Source organism: Magnolia sinica, chromosome 4, assembly GCF_029962835.1.
Source record: "Magnolia sinica isolate HGM2019 chromosome 4, MsV1, whole genome shotgun sequence".
NCBI classification, from domain to species: domain Eukaryota; kingdom Viridiplantae; phylum Streptophyta; class Magnoliopsida; order Magnoliales; family Magnoliaceae; genus Magnolia; species Magnolia sinica.
Window position 1 is genome coordinate 100,443,649 of NC_080576.1, and position 21,004 is coordinate 100,464,652.

Sequence of the window (21,004 nt, forward strand, 5' to 3'; positions counted from 1 at the left end):
AGTAGGTGATTTGGGGATTCTGAATCCGAAATCCCTAATCGGTATGACTGTATTTAGGGTTTATCGAATTCAAATCCCTAATTAATATTTATGATTAAAATAATCCCTAACTACAACTGTTTCAGGAATTCGAAAATCCCTGATGCAGATCTGTTTCAGGAATTCAAAAATCCCTAATTTGATCTGATATAGCTGGATGCGATCATCCATACCTATGCACAGATCAGCTTTGATACCAAATGTGGGATCTTATCTATATGCGGAATAGGCCCACGGATCTGTCTGTGCATGGGAGATGGCGATCAGGGGTCGGATAGCTTACCTAGCTGAGACGCCGCCATGGAAGCCGGATAAGAATACCAGAAAACCTATAGAGCTTAGGATCTTCCTCTTCTTCACACCCTTTCTGCAATTCACAAGATGGGACTCGAATTTCTGCCGTGGTGTAGGATTGGGGACCCAGCTCTCTTTTATAGAATCTGTAGAGAGAGAGTTTGAAACCCATCACAACTCTCTCTCCCACGCTCCACATTGTAGCATCCTAGTACAACTCAAATTGCTGTCTGCGTAAGACAGTTATAACATTCTAGCCCTAGTACGCAAAGCTACGCAGATAGACTGCGCAGCGCATCACCTGAAGTGGAGCCCACTGTTCTACTCAATCATCCAGTCCAACTGAATGACAATCCAAACCGTTGATCAGTAAGGCCCACTAAACAAAGTTCTTACACTTATGGCATTATGTTACGTCATAAAATCCACTGTTAAGATTAATACATTAGTTTTGCAAGGCACATAACACTAGCACCACCCCTAGGGCACTTCTATAGAGAGAGAAAAAGAGGGAGAAGCCTCTCTCCTTTCTTTCATTACATGTTCACACATGTGGGGTTGACCTTAAAGAACCCTTTGTGTCTCATTTGTTCTTGCTTAAGGCCGATGTATTGGCTCTTACCTTCTCCTTTATTTAAGATAGATCTAGGAGAGACCTTTGGGTTTAAAGGATTATTGGCATGATGGTTTTTCATTGTGATTAACTTCAGGTAATTCTAGTTATTATAATTTGAATAGTATGAGTTATAGAGAGGTGTTCCTCTAGTTATCATAACAACCACTAGCCAGGGGAGAGTTGCATGCATGAATCTCAATATCCTAAATGTCATGAATACTGTAGTGCGATTTGGAAACTTATGATCATGTTTTATGGTCATCCTATGTGACAAGAACCAAGGACCCCATCATGCTTGACCCGATTCAAGTCCATGTCTAGCCTAGACTAATCCAGAGCGAGTTTGACCCAGTCACAGGTACTGAGTCGGGTATCCACAGGTTGAGATCACAAGCTAAAACCTAAATGCACCCTCTGAAATTGTAGCTTCTCTATCGGTTATATGGCATCTCACATTTGAAACATCAAATATGGGGTTATATATAGGGGTGTCCATTGAGTCGAACCGAGTTGAGCTGGCCTCAGCTTGACTCGGCTCGGCCACTAGCTGACCTCAACTCGAACTCGGTTCGGCTCAGTCTTCGATCCTGACTGGTCAGCTCGGCTCGGTTCGGTCAACAGCTCGGGCCAGTTCGAGCCAAGATCGAGCCGAGTTTGCCATTGCAGTATTTTCACAAACACCTGGACCGCATCTTTAAAATCTCATTGTATTTGAGACAACAACAATGGTTTTATAGGTATTTTATCAAACACCTTCTAAGCAACATGAAAATCAAGAAAAAAGAGTGTTGGTTTCATATACATACCTTCCTTGCCACCAGCCACACTTCTTTGAGTCATTTCATCAAACACTTAGTGAGCAACATCAACATCAAAGTAACCGAGTCATCGAACTGGTTCGATCCGAGTTCAATTCGAGCTGGGTTCAATTCAAGTCGAGTCGAGCTGGAATCAGCTCGACTCGGCTAGAACTCAGCTTTGAACCGAGTCGAATCAAGCTTTTTCGAGTCAAGTCGAGCAAGTCAATCGAGCTAGCTCAGTTCATGTACACCTCTACACACACACACACACACACACACACACACGAGTTAGGTTTTAGATCAAGTCAAGTTAGTACCAAGTTGGATTTCGGATTGAGTCGAGTTACTTGGTGACTCGAATTCAACTCGGTTTGAGTTCAGATTAGACAAAGTCTACTCGGTTCGGATCGACTCACTCAATTCAGATTGAGACAGGTTTGAACAAGTCGGACAAGTCTGAGTCAACCTGTGCCCAACTCTAACCACAAGCTTACCTTGTCCAAGTGATAAGGTTTATGCATTATATATATATAGAGTCATGCTCCCCTGCGCACCTACGCACGTGCGCACCTTTGCACACGTGTCATGGGTGTCTAATCTGAACGGTCCATGTGATGCGGAATTCCATGAAACCTCATGTGACAAATTTTTACCCTGATCTAAAATTCTTTTGGGCCATAGCAAAGAGAAATGCAAATCAAGGGAGGAAAATGTTTTCATTTTTCATGAGCCATAAAAGTTTTAGATCAAAGTAAAACTTGGGCCGGGAGGTTTCACGAGGTGCTGCTTCACATGAACGGATCAGATTTTGGATCCACATCACGTAGGATGGGTTCTCAAAAAAGTTTGTACGTAGTATGTACGAACTGGTTCGCAGGTGAGCGTTTCCGTGTACACACACACACATACTAAAGTGAACTGGTTCGCAGGTGAACGTTTCCGTATATGTGTATATACACACACACACACACATAAAAGTTTTAAGAAATGGGGATAAATCAATTGATGAGATTAGCTCTTTATAGGTAAAACGTTGGATAGCTAATTAAGGAGTAAAAATATCTACAACACTAGTTTGACTTTTGATGTGGACCGTCCATTATGTTCTCCCGGTTTTCACGGCGGACAATAAGAAAAAGGTGACATTCATGAAAGGATGCTAACCTTTTAAATTTTAGCCTTTCCTTTCGTAACCATTGGTTTTCCACCAGGGGCTGGTCAGGTCAAAATGATTCCTTGCAAGTATTTCATCCAGAAGCAGATTCTATTCGTTTTGATCCACCATCCATATATATTAAATGGCATTGATACGATAGGAAAGTTACTGAATCACTGACTTTTTATGGTGGGACATCAAAAGCAGTTAAACCTAAGGAACGGTCCAGATCATCAATTCCATCATCTATGCGTCTAAAAGCTCCTAATGTGAATAATTCCCCATTACCCAAACATCTGGTAGTGGACATTGTTACCCTTTAGATGCGACTTTGGCCCATTTGGAAGACTTGGGTTCCAAGGAATGGGCCCCGACTGGGCCAAGGTCTAACCAAGCTGGGCCCACCAAGTGAAACCTAGGCTTGAGATGGGCCAGGCTCGTTATGGGCCTATAGAAACCAGCCCAAGCTTGGCTACCCAATTTTGTGTAAGATTTGAGCCGTTAATGAAGCATGACCCACCATGCATTGTATATGACAAAAATGCCCTTGAAACCCTAAATTGGCTAGAGTGGGCCAACAGATTACTATACATGTAGAGGTGTACACGAGTCGAACTTGGCTCGGCTCGGTCCTCGAGCCTGACTAGCTAGCTTGGCACGGTTTGGTCAACAGCTCGGGCTTGTTCGAGCCGAGTTGGCCTGTGCAACATTTTCATAAACACATGAACTGCACCTTCAAAATTTCACTGTATGTAAAACAACAATAGTGGTTTTATAGGTATTTCATTAAACGCCTTCTAAGCAACATAAAAATCAAGAAAAAAAAAAACGGGTATACCTTCCTTGCCACCGGCCACACTTTGTTGAGTCATTTCATCAAACACTTGATGAGCAACATCAATATCAAAGTAACCAAGTCACTGAACTGGTTCGATCCGAGTTCGATTCGAGTTGGGTTCAATTTGAGTCGGCTTGAACTCAGTTTCAAACCAAGTCAAATTGTGCTTTTTTGAGTCGAGTCGAGCGAGCTAACCGAGCTAACTCGGTTCGTGTACAGCACTATATACATGGCCTAACCCTGGACCAACTAATAAAAGGGCTTATGTTTTAGTCTCGGGTTGCGGACACTTTCATGGCCAAGATGGATTAAAAAAGGCATGATCGAAGATGGAGATGGAGATGATCCGGACTGTTAGAACTCAAAACACATGTATCTTACAAATCGGAATGAGCTATTAGATCGTACCATATATGATTTTGGAGTAGGACAAGCTACTTTAGCCACCCAACCCCACTACTCTGAATTTGTGAAATACCATCGGATCGATGGTTGAATTCCTATTTAATAAGTCGTGAATTCTAGGAGTTTTAGTTGTAGTTTAATTCTGAAACTTCTTTCCTAGCTTAATATTCCTATTTAAAGGGGTATAAACTCGTTTATTCATATATCAATCAAGTTACAAATTTTATAGAATTTATTTCTATTAGTCTTGCCTTTTTATTTTCAATTCGAGAAGTGTCTATGATGAGTTCAAATATGCTTGATGGATTGGGAGTAGTTATCCTTGAGGAAAACGGTGCTGACCTCTATACATCCTCCCTGCGTCAATTTCCAAGTCCCATCCCTATTATTCACAGTGGTGTGGCCCGCTTGAGGATTGAAATGCAATGATTTTTGGTCCCAACACCCAACTATTGAAAAGTGAGTTTGGTAGACCAAGTGGATGTCACAAAGTATATAATCCTAACCTAAGAACATATCGCGTAATATTCTATAAGAAAATAGATCATATAATGAAATCATATGATACCAGAGTTTCATTTTACGTAAATACCTTGTATTCTCTTAAACTCTTTTTTCAAAGTTGGGAGCCTCATGGAGCTTCGTAGAGCGAACCCGTGCAAGGCTCGGTAGGATATGCTAATTCACCTGCTTATTCATCTATCCATTCATTAATTCCTTTGCATGTTTATACACTACATTCCTTATGTGGGGCCCTCCATATTGTGCGTGTGCCATCTAAGCTATTCATTGAGTGAGACCACCATGATTATGGCATGCCCCATGAATCAGGCCTGTCCAATCATTTGGTGGGCCACACTAAGAAAACAATGGACAACTACTCAAACTTAGTTCTTGATGAAGAGATGATTGTAGATACAAATATCAACCTGATACAAAGTTTCCAATGGTAAGCATTCAATCCCCGTTGTTTCATGTGGCATGGCGCACTTGAGCTTTGAACAGCCTGAATTGTAGACTCCTGTCCTATTGTGGTCTTATAAAACAGATGGACGGAGTGGATTTGTCTAGGGCATCTCTGTTGGCCCCGGCAAGTTGCGTTTGAAAAGATATGGGTTCATCTACTGAACTGTTGGATGCGATATAAATACCGAAATCGGATCGCGAACTGAGTAACTCAGTACGCTCTTATCGTACTGAGTAAACTCAGTTGGGTCCACTGCGAATGCATGTGGTTTATCCACGCCGTCCATTCGTTTTTACAGATCATTTTATTATTTCAACCCAAAATTGATGCATATACAAAGCTCAAGCGGACCATACCACTGGAAAAAGTGGAAGTATTGATTTCAACGGTTGAAAACTTTCTAAGGCCCCCAGTGATGTTTATTTGCCATCCAACCTGTTTATAAGATGAGAAAGACATGGATGAAGGAAAAAAAAATATCAGCTTGATATAAAACTTCTGTTGCCCCCAAGAAATTTTCAACGGTGAATGTTCAATTCACACTTTTTCCTGTAGTGTGGTCCATTTGAGCTTTGAATATACTCCATTTTTGGGATAGATATCTAAAATTATGTTTTAAAAAAGATAGAAGGAGTGGATACAATGCATGAATGATACTAGGGCCCACAGAGTTTACTCAGTACGCTTACCGTACTGAGTTACTCAGTACGCAATCCGCTTGCATAAATACCACGGTGAGTCGACGAATGTTCCAATTTGGCCTAAAAGTCAACATATGGTGGCGCACCAGTCAGACGCGGTTTGGTTGCCGACCCCAGCACCGGCCAGCTAGTTGGTGTCAAAAGCCTTGTGGGCTCCACCATGATGTTTACGTTTTATCCACGCCGTCCATCCATTTTGTCAGATAATTTTAGGACATTAGCATAAATGGACACCGATCTAAAACTAAAATGGACCGCACCACAAAAAACAGCGGGGATTCAATACTCACCGTTGAAAACTTATTGAGGCTACCCCACCTTAACTAGCATGCCTGAGTTTGACTCGTAGACTGAGTTCGCTCGGGCCGAATTGACTCGTAGACACACAAAAGTCAAGTCAGCATTCCTGACTTTCAAAGAAATAATTCACACTTGGTACTATACCGACGGTAACTAGCTAGTAACGGATAGGAGATCTGAGTGGCCATCATGATGTATTTGTTTTATCCATACCGTCCATCGATTTTTCCATATCATTTTAGTAAACAAATCATGAAATTAGAAAAACCAAATGCTCAAGTGGACCAAACAGTAGGGATTAAATACTTACACTTGAATATATTTTAGGGTCACAGAAGTTTTCAATCAATCTGATATTTCTTTTTTTCCTTCATCCATGAATATATGACCTTATGAACATGATGGATGTAAATTAACCATCACGGTGGACCCTGGAATTTTTTCAACGGTGAGTGTCATTACCACTGCTACTTCCTGTGGTGTGGTCCATTAAGCTTTGGATGTTCCTCATTTTTTATCTATTACTCTAAAAAAATATTAAAAAATGTATGGACGGTGTGGATAACATTCATAAATCACAGTGGCCCCTCAGAGACCCTGTCCGTTCCTAGGTTGGAATGGGCGGGGTAGCACCCAATCCGCGTCTTTCTAAAACGAACCACCCCCCCCCCCCCCCCCCCCTCGTCCGCCATTTTGCTTCCAAAACCTGTCTCTCTCTCTCTCTCTCTCTCTCTCTCTCTCTCTCTCACAAATCTCATTGCCTAAAAAACCAGATTCTTCCTTGAAAATGACAAGCCTATACAATTTTCTTCTCTTCATCTCTCTCAAGCACGTACTCATCTCAGGTACATAACCAACGCTCACATCTTAATTACCCTACACATATGTACCATTTCATTTCCCAAAACAAAAACAAAACGTATCAAAATCAACATAGGGAGGGTATAAATATCAACTCCCTTGTTTTATTTTATTCAGGTGTTTTATCAGCTTCATTCACCATAACCAACAACTGCACATACACCGTATGGCCCGGTGCATCTACTCAAAGAGGGGAAGCACCCTCACCAACAGGCTTCGTCCTCCAAAGGGGCGAGTCCAAAGCGCTGTCCATTCCCAACGGCTGGAACGGTAGATTCTGGGGCCGCACCCATTGTTCGGTCGACCCTTTGGGCAATTTCGTCTGCGGGACTGGCGACTGCGGATCCGGCAAGCTAGAATGCAACGACAACGCTGCGCGACCTGTAACGCTGGTCGAGTTTGCGCTGAATGGTTTTGCTGGTCTCGACTTTTATGACGTCAGCTTGGTGGATGGGTTCAATTTGCCTGTTTTGGTGGTCCCGCAGGGTGGTAATGGTAGCTGCAGGAGCACTGGGTGCGTGGGGGACCTCAACGCGGCATGCCCCTCGGAGCTGCGTGTGCCGGTAGCGGGTGGGAATGAGACCATGGCCTGCAGGAGCGCGTGCCAGACGTTCGGTGGACCGCAGCATTGCTGCGGGCGTATTTACGGGACGAACTGCACCACGACTTCGTATTCGCGGTTCTTCAAAGAAGCGTGCCCGCGGGCGTACAATAATCAGTACGACGACACGAATACCACGTTTACGTGCCCCTCCACGGCGTACGTTATCACCTTCTGCCCTACCATTGGAAGGTACGTGCGTTCTCTTCGAAATTAACTAATTAGCCCTTTGTTTACGGAGGGCCATGTCGATGAGGCTATCTTGGCCCTTAGATGTTTTCAACGGTGGGCACTCAATCTCCTATGTTTTCTTTGGTGTGGTCCACTTGAGCTTGGGGTTTTCATCAATTTTGGGCTCGTGCACTGAAATGAACTGGAAAAATTGATGGACGCCGTGGATAAAGCATACACATCAAGGTGGACCCCACAGGGCTTGGACGATATCCGTGCGGTGGGTGCCGCAGGCAATCCGCTTCAGTAAATATCGTGGGAAAGGATTAAGTGTGGCCCGGGCCCTACTGAAGACGGTGCGGCCCTTACCGTGGGGCCCACATTTATGTATTTATTCTATATCCACACCGTCCATCCGTTTTTACAGATCATTTTAGCAAATGATCCTAAAAATAAAATAAATCCAAATCTCAATTTAACCATACCTTTGGAAATAGTGGAGATTGACAATTAAAAAGTTATTGTTTGCCAATAAAGTTTTAGATCAATATCATATTTGTTTTTTCACTTCATCTAGATTTTTTAGATCTTATCAATATGTTAGATGTAAAATAAAATTTAGAAAAAAATTACTGTGGGCCTAGGATATTTTTAATGGTAGAGCTTTCAATCACCGTTGTTTCCTATAGTATGATCCACCTGGAGTAGATTTCCTTTATTTTTTGGCACATGATCTAAAATGATATGAAAAAACTTATGGACAGCACGGATTTAGAATACATACATTACGGTGGGCCCAGAGTAAGAGATGTACCGTCGCGGATGTGGCCGTGGCCGTATCTGATATGCTCACAAATATCCTACTCTTTTGTCGTTTTCTGACATTTCAGCAATTTCGTGGACACGAATTTCCTGTGTCTCGAAGCCGTGTGGGGCCACTGAGATGTCCGTGGAAAATCGGCGAACGCCGATTGAGTCCTTCCTCCCCCCGTCTCCGGGTCGGAACGGGGAGGAGCTTTCAGCGGCCACTGTGATGTACGAATTTTATCCACACCGTCCATCCATTTATCCGTATCATTTCAGGATATAAACAAAAATAAAAATAAAAATGAGACAAATCCAAGACACCAGTGGACCACACAACGGGGATTAAACTATTACAGTTGAAAACTGCTAAGAGGCCACAGAAGTTTTGTATTGAGCTGATTTATGTGTTACTTTCCATCCAGGTCCATGTAATTTTATGAATAGGTTGGATGGCAAATAAATATTTGTTGGGAATTGTGCCATGGAATCACACAGATCTAGATTTAGGATAGCAATCAAAGATTACTAAGCACACACAAGAGAACACAAAATTTTAACATGAAAAACCTTTGTGGGAAAAAATCACGACACAAAGTGACAGAATTCTACCATGAAAATAGAAATTACAAGGAGAAAGGACTTACCCCATTCGAACAACCTCGAATCTCACATTTGCTACACCTTTTAGAAACCTTAAAACCATTTTAGGAACCCTTGGAATACCTTTCGGAAGCCTTAACATTACTTAGAAAGGCCCTATGGACCCCTATTTATAGTTTAGGAAACTCCACTTACGCACCTCTCAGAAATCGTCTCAAATTTATGCATTCCGCGCACCATCTGCGTAACCTTCGACTGGTCGAAGGACCCAGAAATCTCAAATACAACATTACTGGACTTTAAGTCGAGCTATCTTTGACCAATAGAAAGACCCCTTTGACTAGTCAAGCCAATTCCTCGACTGGTCAAGCAGCGCCAAGATTTAAGATATCCTTTAACAACAATCTCCACCATGTCTTCAATCTTCAACCGTGTAGCTTATTGACCTATTCTCTTGTCTCTGCATCATATCATAGCTTCTCGTGCACACTCCGTCTCCTTTTACGTCATCGCCAAGCCTAAAGAAGTGACACAGAACTTGAACTTCTCTGTAGGAACGACCTTAGTAAGCATGTCTGTCGGATCTAAATCCACATGCCCAATCACATTTGCTCCTATCTTCCCAAAAGTAAGATGTAATCTTTATACCATCTCACCGCCACCCAATATTGTTTGTCAGGGTATTTGCTCACAACACCGATAGCTTGTGAAATAATCGGTCTAATACAGATCATGACATGCACTGCCAACCGCATTCGAACAAGGCTTACAAGACATATCTTACTTTTCCTCATCTGTTTTGGGACATGTCCTGAGGAAAACTTGAGGAGAGATGTGTAGGGAATGCTCACCGGCTTTGCCTGGTCTATCACATCCTTGATCAATACCTACCCAAGGTATTCTGTCTGAGATAACCAAAGCCTACTCCTCTTTTAGTCTCACTATCGAGAACCATCTTTGCAGCCCACCAATCCTTCATCCTGAATGTCCCACTTAATTGAGTCTTTAGTACGTTGATTTCAGACATGTCATAATTGGCGTTCTACATGTCATTATCATACAATTCCTGACTTACCATGAAAGAATCAAACTACTGCTTATGCGACAGGTCGTATCACTATCTCCTGCAAACTTTTTTCTCAGCCTCTTTAACTTCGAACCGCTGTGGTTCTTCATGTAGATCTGCTCTTTCAATTTTCGGTGCAGAAGTGTAGACTCCACATCCATCCTTTCCAGCACAAGATCATATTGGCCAATCAACGCCGATCATAGATCTAATAGACACCTGCTATACCGTCGATCAATGCGAATATCTCTGAGAAGCCAATCCATTCTTTCTAAGCATAACCCTTCGTTACCAACCTCGCTCTGTATCTATGTTGTATCCTCTTGAAGATCCACTTGCATCCAACTACTTTAAGGCCCACTGGAAGCTCCACCAGTTCCCATGTGTCGATCTAGTACAACGAGTCCATTACATCGTCCATAATCACCTTCCACTTCTTAGCACCAAGCTCACCAAGAGTCATCTGAATAGAGGATGGATCCCTTGCAATATTGGAGTCGTCCATGTATCTCGCCGATATCCTGCGATTATGCTGTGTGATTCTTCTCACAGGTGGCTGCTCTACCTGGTCTATATCCCTGTTCTCATGTCTCATCCTTCATGTCCTGCTCGCTCATGTGGCCATGCCCAACATGCCACACACGTGCATAGGTGGAATTTGCTACAGCCACTACAGCTCTACCTATTGAAGTGCTCTCGATCAACATGTAAACATTATCTAGTCATTGCGCTTTCATGATTACTCGTACCCTCTTAGATACTTTAAGAGCACCATCAATGCTTGTGAACTTATAGCCCATTGCCTCAAGTACACTAAGAGAAATCAGATTCTTCTTCAAATTAGGAACGTGCCTAATATCAGTCAAGGTATGCTCCACCCCATCAAACATCTTGATGCGCACCGTACTAACAACCACAACATTACAGGCAATGCCATTGCCCATAAACACATGTCCACCATCGCACTCCTTGTAGCTGGCGAAACAACTTTGTTAATGAGTCATATGAAAGGATGCCCCTGTGTCTAGAATCCACTCGCCCTTACTATCATCATAAAACTGTCTAATCGTAAACACAGACAAAACATTACCATCACATCCACTCGATCCATCCGATGTGGCACGTTGGCCTCCCGGTATGAAGCCTTAGAATCTTCTCTCTTAGATTTACGATTTGTACAATCCTTCTTCACATATCCTCCCGTACAATCCTTCTTCACATGTCCTCCCATTCCACAATTTCAGCACTTTAACTTACCTTTGCCTTTACCCATTAACCTAGATCTTGACCTTGAATATCCTGTACCTTACTCGGAATTCTTGTCCCTCATAATCAGTGCATCGGAAGATGTCCCCATGTCGTCGTTAAGCTTTGAAGGGCTGAGATAATAGTGTCGACACTTAGAGTTTTATTCATGGCGCACATTGTGTCCTTGAATGACTCATATGACACCGGAAGGGAATTCAACAACATATATGCTTGTTCTTCATCTTTCATCACTTCCTCTATATCCAGCAATTTGCAAACCAATTTATTAAAGTTTCTGATGTAAGCCTCCAGATCTCTACCCTCTGCCATCTTGAAGTTATACCATTGTCGCTTCAAGATGGTTGTTATTCAACCATCCGTTCATTCATCTAGTGTGGACCAAAATTTGCGGCGAGATAGCCGGCAGAATCTCCTAGCATGTAACAGGAAAACCTCATAACCTTTCGTTTGAAATTGAACGATCTTCCTTGTGATCCAGCGGGATGCTGTGGATGAAGTGTGGATAGATAAACCAATGATTAAAAACTATGACCCCATGGAATGAGCATCAATGGAGGGCTAAACTACAATAAAATAAAAAGATAAATGTACATGATGGACGGGTAGAGTAGAGGTGGGTTTGATTGTAATGGCGTGAGTCCTGGAGCTCTTCGTCACATGTTGTTTATTTAGGCTTTTGGGAGACAGTGGCCTTGCATAGTCTTCAACATTATGAAGGATTTCGATGATCAACTGTGAAAATCTTCTTGATTCTATATGTCAGTGTAGTCAATCATGTACAATCACGTGTATAAGAGAGATAATCTCACTTATTTAGATCATATGTTAGTTGGAGTCCTCATGTTATTGGACTCTTGTATTGAAAAGTTGTTAGAGTCCTTACGTCACTTAGCTTTGGCATATGTAGAAAGTGGCTTTTAGTAGGACAAGCATTTACTGTTACATAGAGATATACTTTGATAGGATTTTGACATTTAATGCAGATAGAGACTTACTTTAACAAGACTCTTTGCTTTTGCAAAGAGTACTTTTGATATAACGCTAGTATTTAATGTTCTCTCACGTGCACATCTCTAACTCCTCTTTGAAGTCATTTGCACTACATATGGCATGGTTACCACATGGTATCTTTTGGATAATTTAATGTGGTTGCACCAAGCCAAGTGTAAATAATATTCTTAGTACGCAAGTAGGATTCTGTCCATCATTTAGTGCGTAGTGCCGACACGTGGCAGCATCCAATTGATCCACGTAGGTGTGCCAAAAACGAGTGTAAATAAGGTGGACCACACCACAAGAAACAATGGTGATTGAACACCCACCACAAAAAGTGTCGTGGCCCCATGAAGTTTTTAATGGTAGGCATTCAATCACCATTGTTTCCTGTGGTGTGGTCCACATGAGATTTGGATTTGCCTCATTTTAGCTCTTGCCTTGAAATGACTAGAAAAATAGATGGACGGCATTGATAAAACACATACATCATGGTGGGCTCAAAGAGCTTTTCCACTACCGACCAACACCACATCAGCATCGAAGGGGTCACTGCTTAATTCGAGTGTAGATTACATGCAATCGAAATGGACGCAGATTAGCTGCAACCTCGTATCCAGTTAGGTGGGCGCGACCTTGACCATATGGCCCACCTCAATGTATACGTTGTGTATCCACATTGTTTATTTGTTTCATCAGCTTATCTCAGGGCATGGATAAAAAAATGCAATAGATTCAAATCTTAGCAGGACCACGTCACATGAAACAGTGGTTATTGGATGCCCACCATTAAAAATTTCCTATGGTTTGCCATCCAACTTGTTCAAAATGCAAATAACAACTTGATCCAAAACTATCATGTCCCAAAATTTGGTACATGAGTATGGAGACTCCGATCCTAAGTTCTTGGGTATAAGCTTAAGAAAAATTCACGTGTGTCCTCATCCGGATATACATTCATTACATACACAAATAATCAAATTAATACATTTCAACTAGTGGAGTAAAAGCAATGTAATTATTGGTGACAATATCGAATTGTCGCCGATAATATCGGTATCGTTGGCTCAACGAAATCAAAAACACAATTTTTCGTTTTGCTTCCAGATATCGCCAAAATATCGCCGATAATGTCGGTTTTTGGTGATAAAATCATCGAAATCCAAGAAAAGAAGAAGAAGAAGAAGAAAATACTTGTTTTTTCGCTCTGATCAATTTGCAGAGGGACGCAGCAACCTTAGATGGCGACTTCTCCGTCTTGCTAGCCCCGAAACCCGCTGGCAAGGCTATGAAAATTCGGAGACTCGTAGGAAATTTTTAAAATTTGGGATCGAGGGGGAGGGATTTTTGGTTTTGGAGGAATTTGGAGAAAGGTTTTCGATTTTTAACCTATTTTAAGAGGACGCGGATTAGGTACACCTAGGTTCATCGTGCGACTAATAACTTTGAAACGTTACCAAGTTCTGTGGGTCCCACTGTGACATATGTGTTGTATCCACATGGTCCATCCATTTGGAGAGATCATTTTGTGGCATGATCCAAAGAATGAGGTAGATCAAAATCTTTAGTGAACCCCACCACAGAAAACTGTGGAGAGATTGACCCTACTGTTGAAACCTTCCTAAGGTCCATTGGACTGTTTATTTGAGATTCAACCTGTTCATAAGTTAACAGTGACATTAAATAAGGCTATTAACAAAAATCATCTTTATTGAAAACTTCTGTAGCCCTTATAAGTTTTTTATGGTAGGCATTACTCTGTCCACTATTTTTTGTGGTGGGGTCCACTCGAGATTTGGATCTGACTCATTCTTTGGCTAATGCCCTGAAATGGTATCTCCATATGGATGGACGGTGTGGATACAAAACATCATAGTGGGACCCACATAACTCGGTGACGTAACTTAGTCGCTACATGTTGGTAACTAATCCGCATCCATTTCAAATAAGTGGGTTGTGTACGCACAACCTTAATGTACTGGGATGCTTAAGTGGGGTCCACCATGATATTTTTTGAAAAATCCACCCTGTCCATCCGTTTTTCTAGATCATTTTAGGACATGAGCCCAAAAACCAAGTGTATTTAAAACTCAAGGGGACCATAGGAGAGGAAACAGTGAAGATTGGTGACAATCGTTTAAACATTTATGTAACCACAAAAGTTTCGTATCAGGCTAAACTTTTTGTGTTTTCACTTCATCTCGATGGGAATGAACTTTAAATGTTTTGGATGGCATATAAGCATTAAGGTGGAGCCCGGGAAGGTTTGAAGGGTAGCAAACTCTTTCTACAGTTTTCCTTTTTGTATGGCCCACTTTAGTTTTGGATTCATCTGATGCTTGGTATCAAGTCCTAAAATGATCTGGAAAAACGGATGGATGGGTTGGATTTTTTGAAAATATCATGGTGGGCCCCACATAAGCATCCCAGCGCATGAAATTCCTGCAAAAGCCTTCCCGCATGGATGTGTATTGAGTAACTCGGTACGCTCTTATGGTACTCAGTAAACTTTGTTGGGTCCACTCTGAATTCATATGGTTTATCCACACCGTCCATCCGTTTTTTTTAGATCATTTTAAGGGTTGAGCCCAAAATCGAAGTATATCAAATTCTCAAGTAGACAATACCAAAGGAAATAGTGGAAGTATTGATTTCCACCGTCGAAACCTTTCTAAGGCCCCCAATGATATTTATTTGTCATCCAAACTTTTCATAAGATCAAACAAACATGGATGAAGGGAAAACACAAATATCATCTTAATGTAAAACTTTTGTGGGCCCCCAATAACTTTTCAACGGCAGACTTCGATTCACGCTGTTTCAAGTGGTGTGGTCCATTTGAGCTTTGGTTATGATTAATTTTTGGTTTAAAGACCTAAAATTATATTGATAAAATGGATGGATGGAGTTGATACAACGAATGAACGATGGTGGGGCCCACAAAGTTTACTCAGTATGCTTAGAGTTACTCAGTACGCAGTCCGCTTCCTTTGGCATGAAATCGGATTAGCTACTCCCACTGCCACCAACCAATGGCTGGTGATCGGTGCTATGTGGACCCCATCATGATGTACATGTTTCATCCAGGCCGTCCATTTATTTTTCTAGATCATGTTATTGTATCAGACCAAAAATGAAGTATATCCCAATCTCAAGTGGACCAGATAACAGAAACAATTTTGAATGAACGTCGACCATTAAAAACTTTTCGGGGGCCATAAAAGTTTTGGATGAAGCTGATCTTTGTTTCTTCCCTTCATCTGGGTCCGTATGATCTAATCAACAGATTGGATGTCAAATAAACAGTACAGTAGGTCTTAGGGGGATTTTAATGGTGGATATCCAATCACTATTATTTGCCTGTGGTGTGGTCCACCTGAGATTTATATCCCTCTCATTTTTTGCATAAAGCCCTAAAATGATTTGTAAAAATGTATGAATGACATGGATGAAACACATACATCATGGTGGGGCCCACAGAGCACCGACAACCACCCACCGGGCATGTGGCAGGGGGGGTAGCCAATCCGTTTTCGGCACGGAATCGCCGGTGTACACGGACACGGATTAGATACTGCTAGGTTGAGTAGCGAGTTGACTACTGAAGTAACGTCACCAAGTTCTGTGGGCCCACTATGATGTATGTGTTATATCCACACCGTCCATCCATTTGTAGATATCATTTTAGGGTATGAACCAAAGAATGAGGCAAATAAAAATTTGTAAGCTTGCATTTGTATTATATAAACTCATTTTGATTACTATTTGAGTGATTTCTTACAACAACGCATGCCTTTTAGCCCCCATTAAATGAAAACTTATTATTTAATGCGTTCTTTTTACAATTTTTTCATTCCTGGATATGTAAATATGTGTATTTAGGCATGTCCTGAAGTTTTACTGAAAAATTTCACCATTTTCTCCATGTTTCCCCCTTTTTTCCTGTATTTTCGATTATCGGTGATATTATCGGCGATAACGATATTATATCTTTATCTCTAGCCAGCGAAACTTATAGCGATACCGACAACTCGAACACTGATCAAAAGCAAAGCGGAGATAACTAAATACAAAAATATAGGGGTAACACCCAAAAGTTACAATTTCAAAAATGGTGTCCACCCATATGAGAATTATACAACCCACAATAAAAGCAACACGAACAGAAAATACAACTATCAAGTGGGAAGAAATTAGAGACCTACTGGGGTCCTCTTCCTGAGTTATTTGTCTATATCAAATAGAAGGTGTCAAATACTAATATACTGAATAAATATCTCTAAAATTTTACTCGAGACATTTTAGTTATAAGCAGGTTCATGACGAATATATATTTTTATATGTAATACTTTTAAGCATGCTACTTCTAACGTACAAATACTAAGCAAGTTACATATATTATCAACACAACCAAGTGTAGGTAATGATGACATAATAAAACAAACAGTTTCTTAATATAGTTGTTAAGTGCATGAATGGTATGATAAGATGATGCATGATCTTCACAATCCAACACTGCTTCAATAAGCGACTTTAACGCCTATTGCAGAATGCCAACACTCCCTCGTCACACGACTTCAATGCCTTTCACAAAACACCTAACCTAAGGTAATGTGGGTCATCATCAACATTACCAACAAGTGTAATTATTATGCATGAATGGTATGATAAGATGATGCATGATCTTCACAATCCAACACTGCTTCAATAAGCGACTTTAACGCCTATTGCAGAATGCCAACACTCCCTCGTCACAGGATTCCAATGCCTTTCACAAAACACCTAACCTAAGGTAATGTGGGTTATCATCAACATTACCAACAAGTGTAATTGTTATGCATGATTAGTCCGTTTTTATATGTAATACTTTTAAGCATGCTACTTCTAACGTACAAATACTAAGCAAGTTACATATATTATCAACACAACCAAGTGTAGGTAATGATGACATAATAAAACAAACAGTTTCTTAATATAGTTGTTAAGTGCATGAATGGTATGATAAGATGATGCATGATCTTCACAATCCAACACTGCTTCAATAAGCGACTTTAACGCCTATTGCAGAATGCCAACACTCCCTCGTCACAGGATTCCAATGCCTTTCACAAAACACCTAACCTAAGGTAATGTGGGTTATCATCAACATTACCAACAAGTGTAATTGTTATGCATGATTAGTCCGGTAGTTATTAAGTCTTATTTCAGCATATTGAGGAAGTTAGGATAAAGTCATTATATCACGAGTCATTATCCGGATCGCGTGGCTCATTGCAGCACATAGTGTCTCTTCACCAGTATCCCTTGATTTAAATTAAGGTTCATCACCCATTATATCTCATAAATCAATAATTCCAAAGGTACATGCATGATGCCCAATAGTATGTAAATCAATATGGTAAGTAGGGGTGTATACAAATCGAGCTAGCTCGGTTAGCTCGCTCGACTTGACTCGAAAAAGCTTGATTCGACTCGGTTCGAAGCTGAGTTCGAGCTGAGTTTTTGACCTCGAAAATGAGTTCGAGCTGGCCCCAGCTCGACTCGACTCGGATCGAACCCAGCTCGAATCGAATTCGGATCGAACCAATTTGGTGACTCGGTTACTTTGATATTGATGTTGCTCACCAAGTGTTTGATGAAATGACTCAAAGAATTGTGGCTGGTGGCAAGGAAGGTATGTATATGAAACTAACACCCTTTTTTTCTTGATTTTTATGTTGCTTAGAAGGTATTTGATAAAATACCTGTAAAACCATTGCTGCTATCTCAAATACAATGAGATTTTGAAGGTACAGTTCAGGTGTTTGTGAAAATGCCTTAATGACGAACTCGGCTCGATCTTGGCTCAAACTTGGCCCAAGCTGCTGACCAAACGGAGCTGAGCTGGCCAGTCCAGCTCGAGGACTGAGTTGAGCTGAGTTCGAGCTGAGGTCAGCTAGTGGCCGAGCTGAGTCGAGCTGAGGCCAGCTCGACTTGGTTCGACTCGATGTACACCCTTAATGGTAAGGGTCGTCACCCAAATACCAAATACGAATAATCAATTCAGAGGTGCAGATTTGTTATTCAAAACTAAATCAATACAATGAAAATGGCCTATTACGCAATTTCATTTATGCCAGGGTCGTTCGAACGGTACTTTCACATGGAACTATCAACTGGGTATTTGATGGGAGCCGTTTGAACAATAATTTGTTGCCTCCATCAGTGGTCATTGGTCACAACGGGAAAGTTCATCACTCTAGCATAAGTCAAAACTTGAACACGGTGTCTCGTACCATCATGCTTGGCTCATGAGTATTTATAGGATCCTAACGCATTAATAATTATGAGTGAACTCATCTAGTAGGAACAATGGTATCTTAGATCCATTAAAATTATGGTCACCAATTCATGAGGCCCACCTGTCCCCACTCAAGGCATTGACCCAGACACTATACACCTTAGTCCAAATTGTCCAAGTCATGGGTCTCAGTACGGTCCAGAATGCTTTTCCCGAAATGATCATAAATGTCTGTTAGGCCCGTTAAAATATATGGTTGAAAAATAAAAACTAGCCAACGGCTCAAATTATGCAGGCAAAATGTCCAATAATCAGACGGTTAGGATCCTCCAAGGTATGTGATTGTTGTGTTATATACCCTGTGAAGAGTGGTCCATGATTCCCTGGAGGTACATCAAGCCACGTGTACTCTTGAATATGGTCTTGAGCATGTTATAATTCCTCTCGGTGGCTAAGATTAACCTACAATGCGATGTGTGTGGGGCCCACTATGTTGTGCGCCTGACATCCAATCCATCTATTTTCTGTACCCTCTCAGTTTCTCCTGTCGCCCAAAAAATCAGGATGGTAAAAAGCTCAAGTGGGCCACAACACAGGAATGATGGGACGGTAGATCTTCACATGCATGGGCAACAATACTTGCATGGGAGAAATGGATTAACGGTGGAAAAAAAAATTAAAGAAACCATAAATGGTCCAATATGCAATGTACATTTGTGGACGGGCTGATGAATGGGCCCACATGATTTTTGGATCGAAGCATGTTCTATGTGGGCCCACTTAATGAATGGTCTAGATCTCAGACATGTGGATCATCACATCCATGAAGCAGTTGTTAAACATTCATTCATTTGTTTTGCAGTGAGAAACCATCAAATGGCGGGCATCGTAATGCATCCAAAGAGCTACCACTCGTAAACAACACCATGGTCTCCGTGGACGGTGATGAGGCCAGCCACGCCTTGCCGCGGTTCCAGCATGGCCAGCTCCTTGCCCTTGCCATAGCAGTTTTGGGCGCATCATGGCCGTTGCCGCTGTTCTAACTCCTTGTTAGTTTAAGAAACTTGTACATGTAATACATTAGGCTGTGGCCCACCATTTTGGCGGACGTGATAAGGCCTGATTGTTGGTACATGTGCATACATATGTGTACAATATATGGCCTTAGATAGTCACTGATTTTTGATCGACGGCTCGAAATTACTGCATGAGATAAAGATACAATTAAGATGGTCTGAAAGGAAATCGTCAAGAATGATATCTGGAAAATCTGAAGTAAAAATAGTATTCATCCCTATTTTTGGAGAAATCAATGTGTTGCTGTATGTCGGCAATCCTAGCTTTCTTGATCTTTCACTGATGAGTTTACTGGCTCGACTTTTGGGTCAGGTCACTCTGCATTAGGGCATGATTGATGTGTCCTACACATGCCATGTATGCTCAAAGTCTTAAGTGGGGCCCACTATTTCATTGATCCAAGCAATTGGTTTGTTGGGACCCAACATAATTTTTGAGGATTGGTCATCTTGTGTGACAAGAACCAATGACAAATTAGGATGGAAAATCTCCACCATTGGACTCTTAGGGCATTACTGCTACCTATGTGGGAGTGTCAATGTTCACACCAATTCTTTAATTGAACATTTGCGATGATGGCTCGCATCAGTCTCAGATTCGGGAGACCCATCATGTCGAGATTGAATTAACTTGATTATGTACTACTCCTTTGACTTGATGTCATGTCGGGACTTCATGATCCTAGTGTTTTTGTCACACCTTAAGTTCCCACTCTTTGGGTAGCTTAAGTTCATAGCTCGTTACTGATTTGATAAGTGAAATGATCTGATTTTTCGGCCATCCATTGCAAATCACATTCTATCAGTTTTGGATCACTAACCAATGGGACCTAATGCCTATCACACATGGAATAATAAAATGGCATTTTCATCATATGAATTAATAGGGGCTCCCTTACTTAGACGTGCCAAAGCCCATGAATGCGTAGAATATCAGATACTTTCTCAAAAAGATTGTGAGATTGCACAAACATTCCAAGAGGCTCAAATCTAATGCAGTTTCAGTGAGCCATGCTCATCATCATCAATGCACGACCAGATGGAGGTCGTGAACTGGAGCTTAGGCAACCTATGTTAGGACTCGTGGAAATATAAAGTAGAATCAAGCAAAGTAATCGCAATCTTACAAAACAAACTCAACAAGAAGATAATTCGAATTTTGCG

At 41.4% G+C, this 21,004-nt stretch overlaps 1 protein-coding gene across 3 annotated transcripts; it reads left to right on the forward strand.

Annotated features, from left to right (window-relative positions):
* Positions 1-6,831: 6,831 nt before the first annotated feature.
* Positions 6,832-20,073, forward strand: LOC131243514 (thaumatin-like protein 1b). 3 transcript variants are annotated; one of them, XM_058242911.1, is made up of 3 exons: positions 6,832-6,961; positions 7,095-7,781; positions 19,635-20,073. In XM_058242911.1, exons 1-3 carry the CDS (start codon positions 6,904-6,906, stop codon positions 19,805-19,807), a joined length of 918 nt encoding a protein of 305 aa, XP_058098894.1. In that variant the 5' UTR covers positions 6,832-6,903; the 3' UTR covers positions 19,808-20,073. The 3 variants fall into 3 exon arrangements, with proteins under 3 accessions (XP_058098894.1, XP_058098892.1, XP_058098893.1); XM_058242909.1 differs by lacking the exon at positions 6,832-6,961 and having other exon boundaries at positions 6,989-7,781; XM_058242910.1 differs by lacking the exon at positions 6,832-6,961 and having other exon boundaries at positions 6,989-7,770; positions 19,627-20,073.
* The last annotated feature ends 931 nt before the right edge of the window (positions 20,074-21,004 follow it).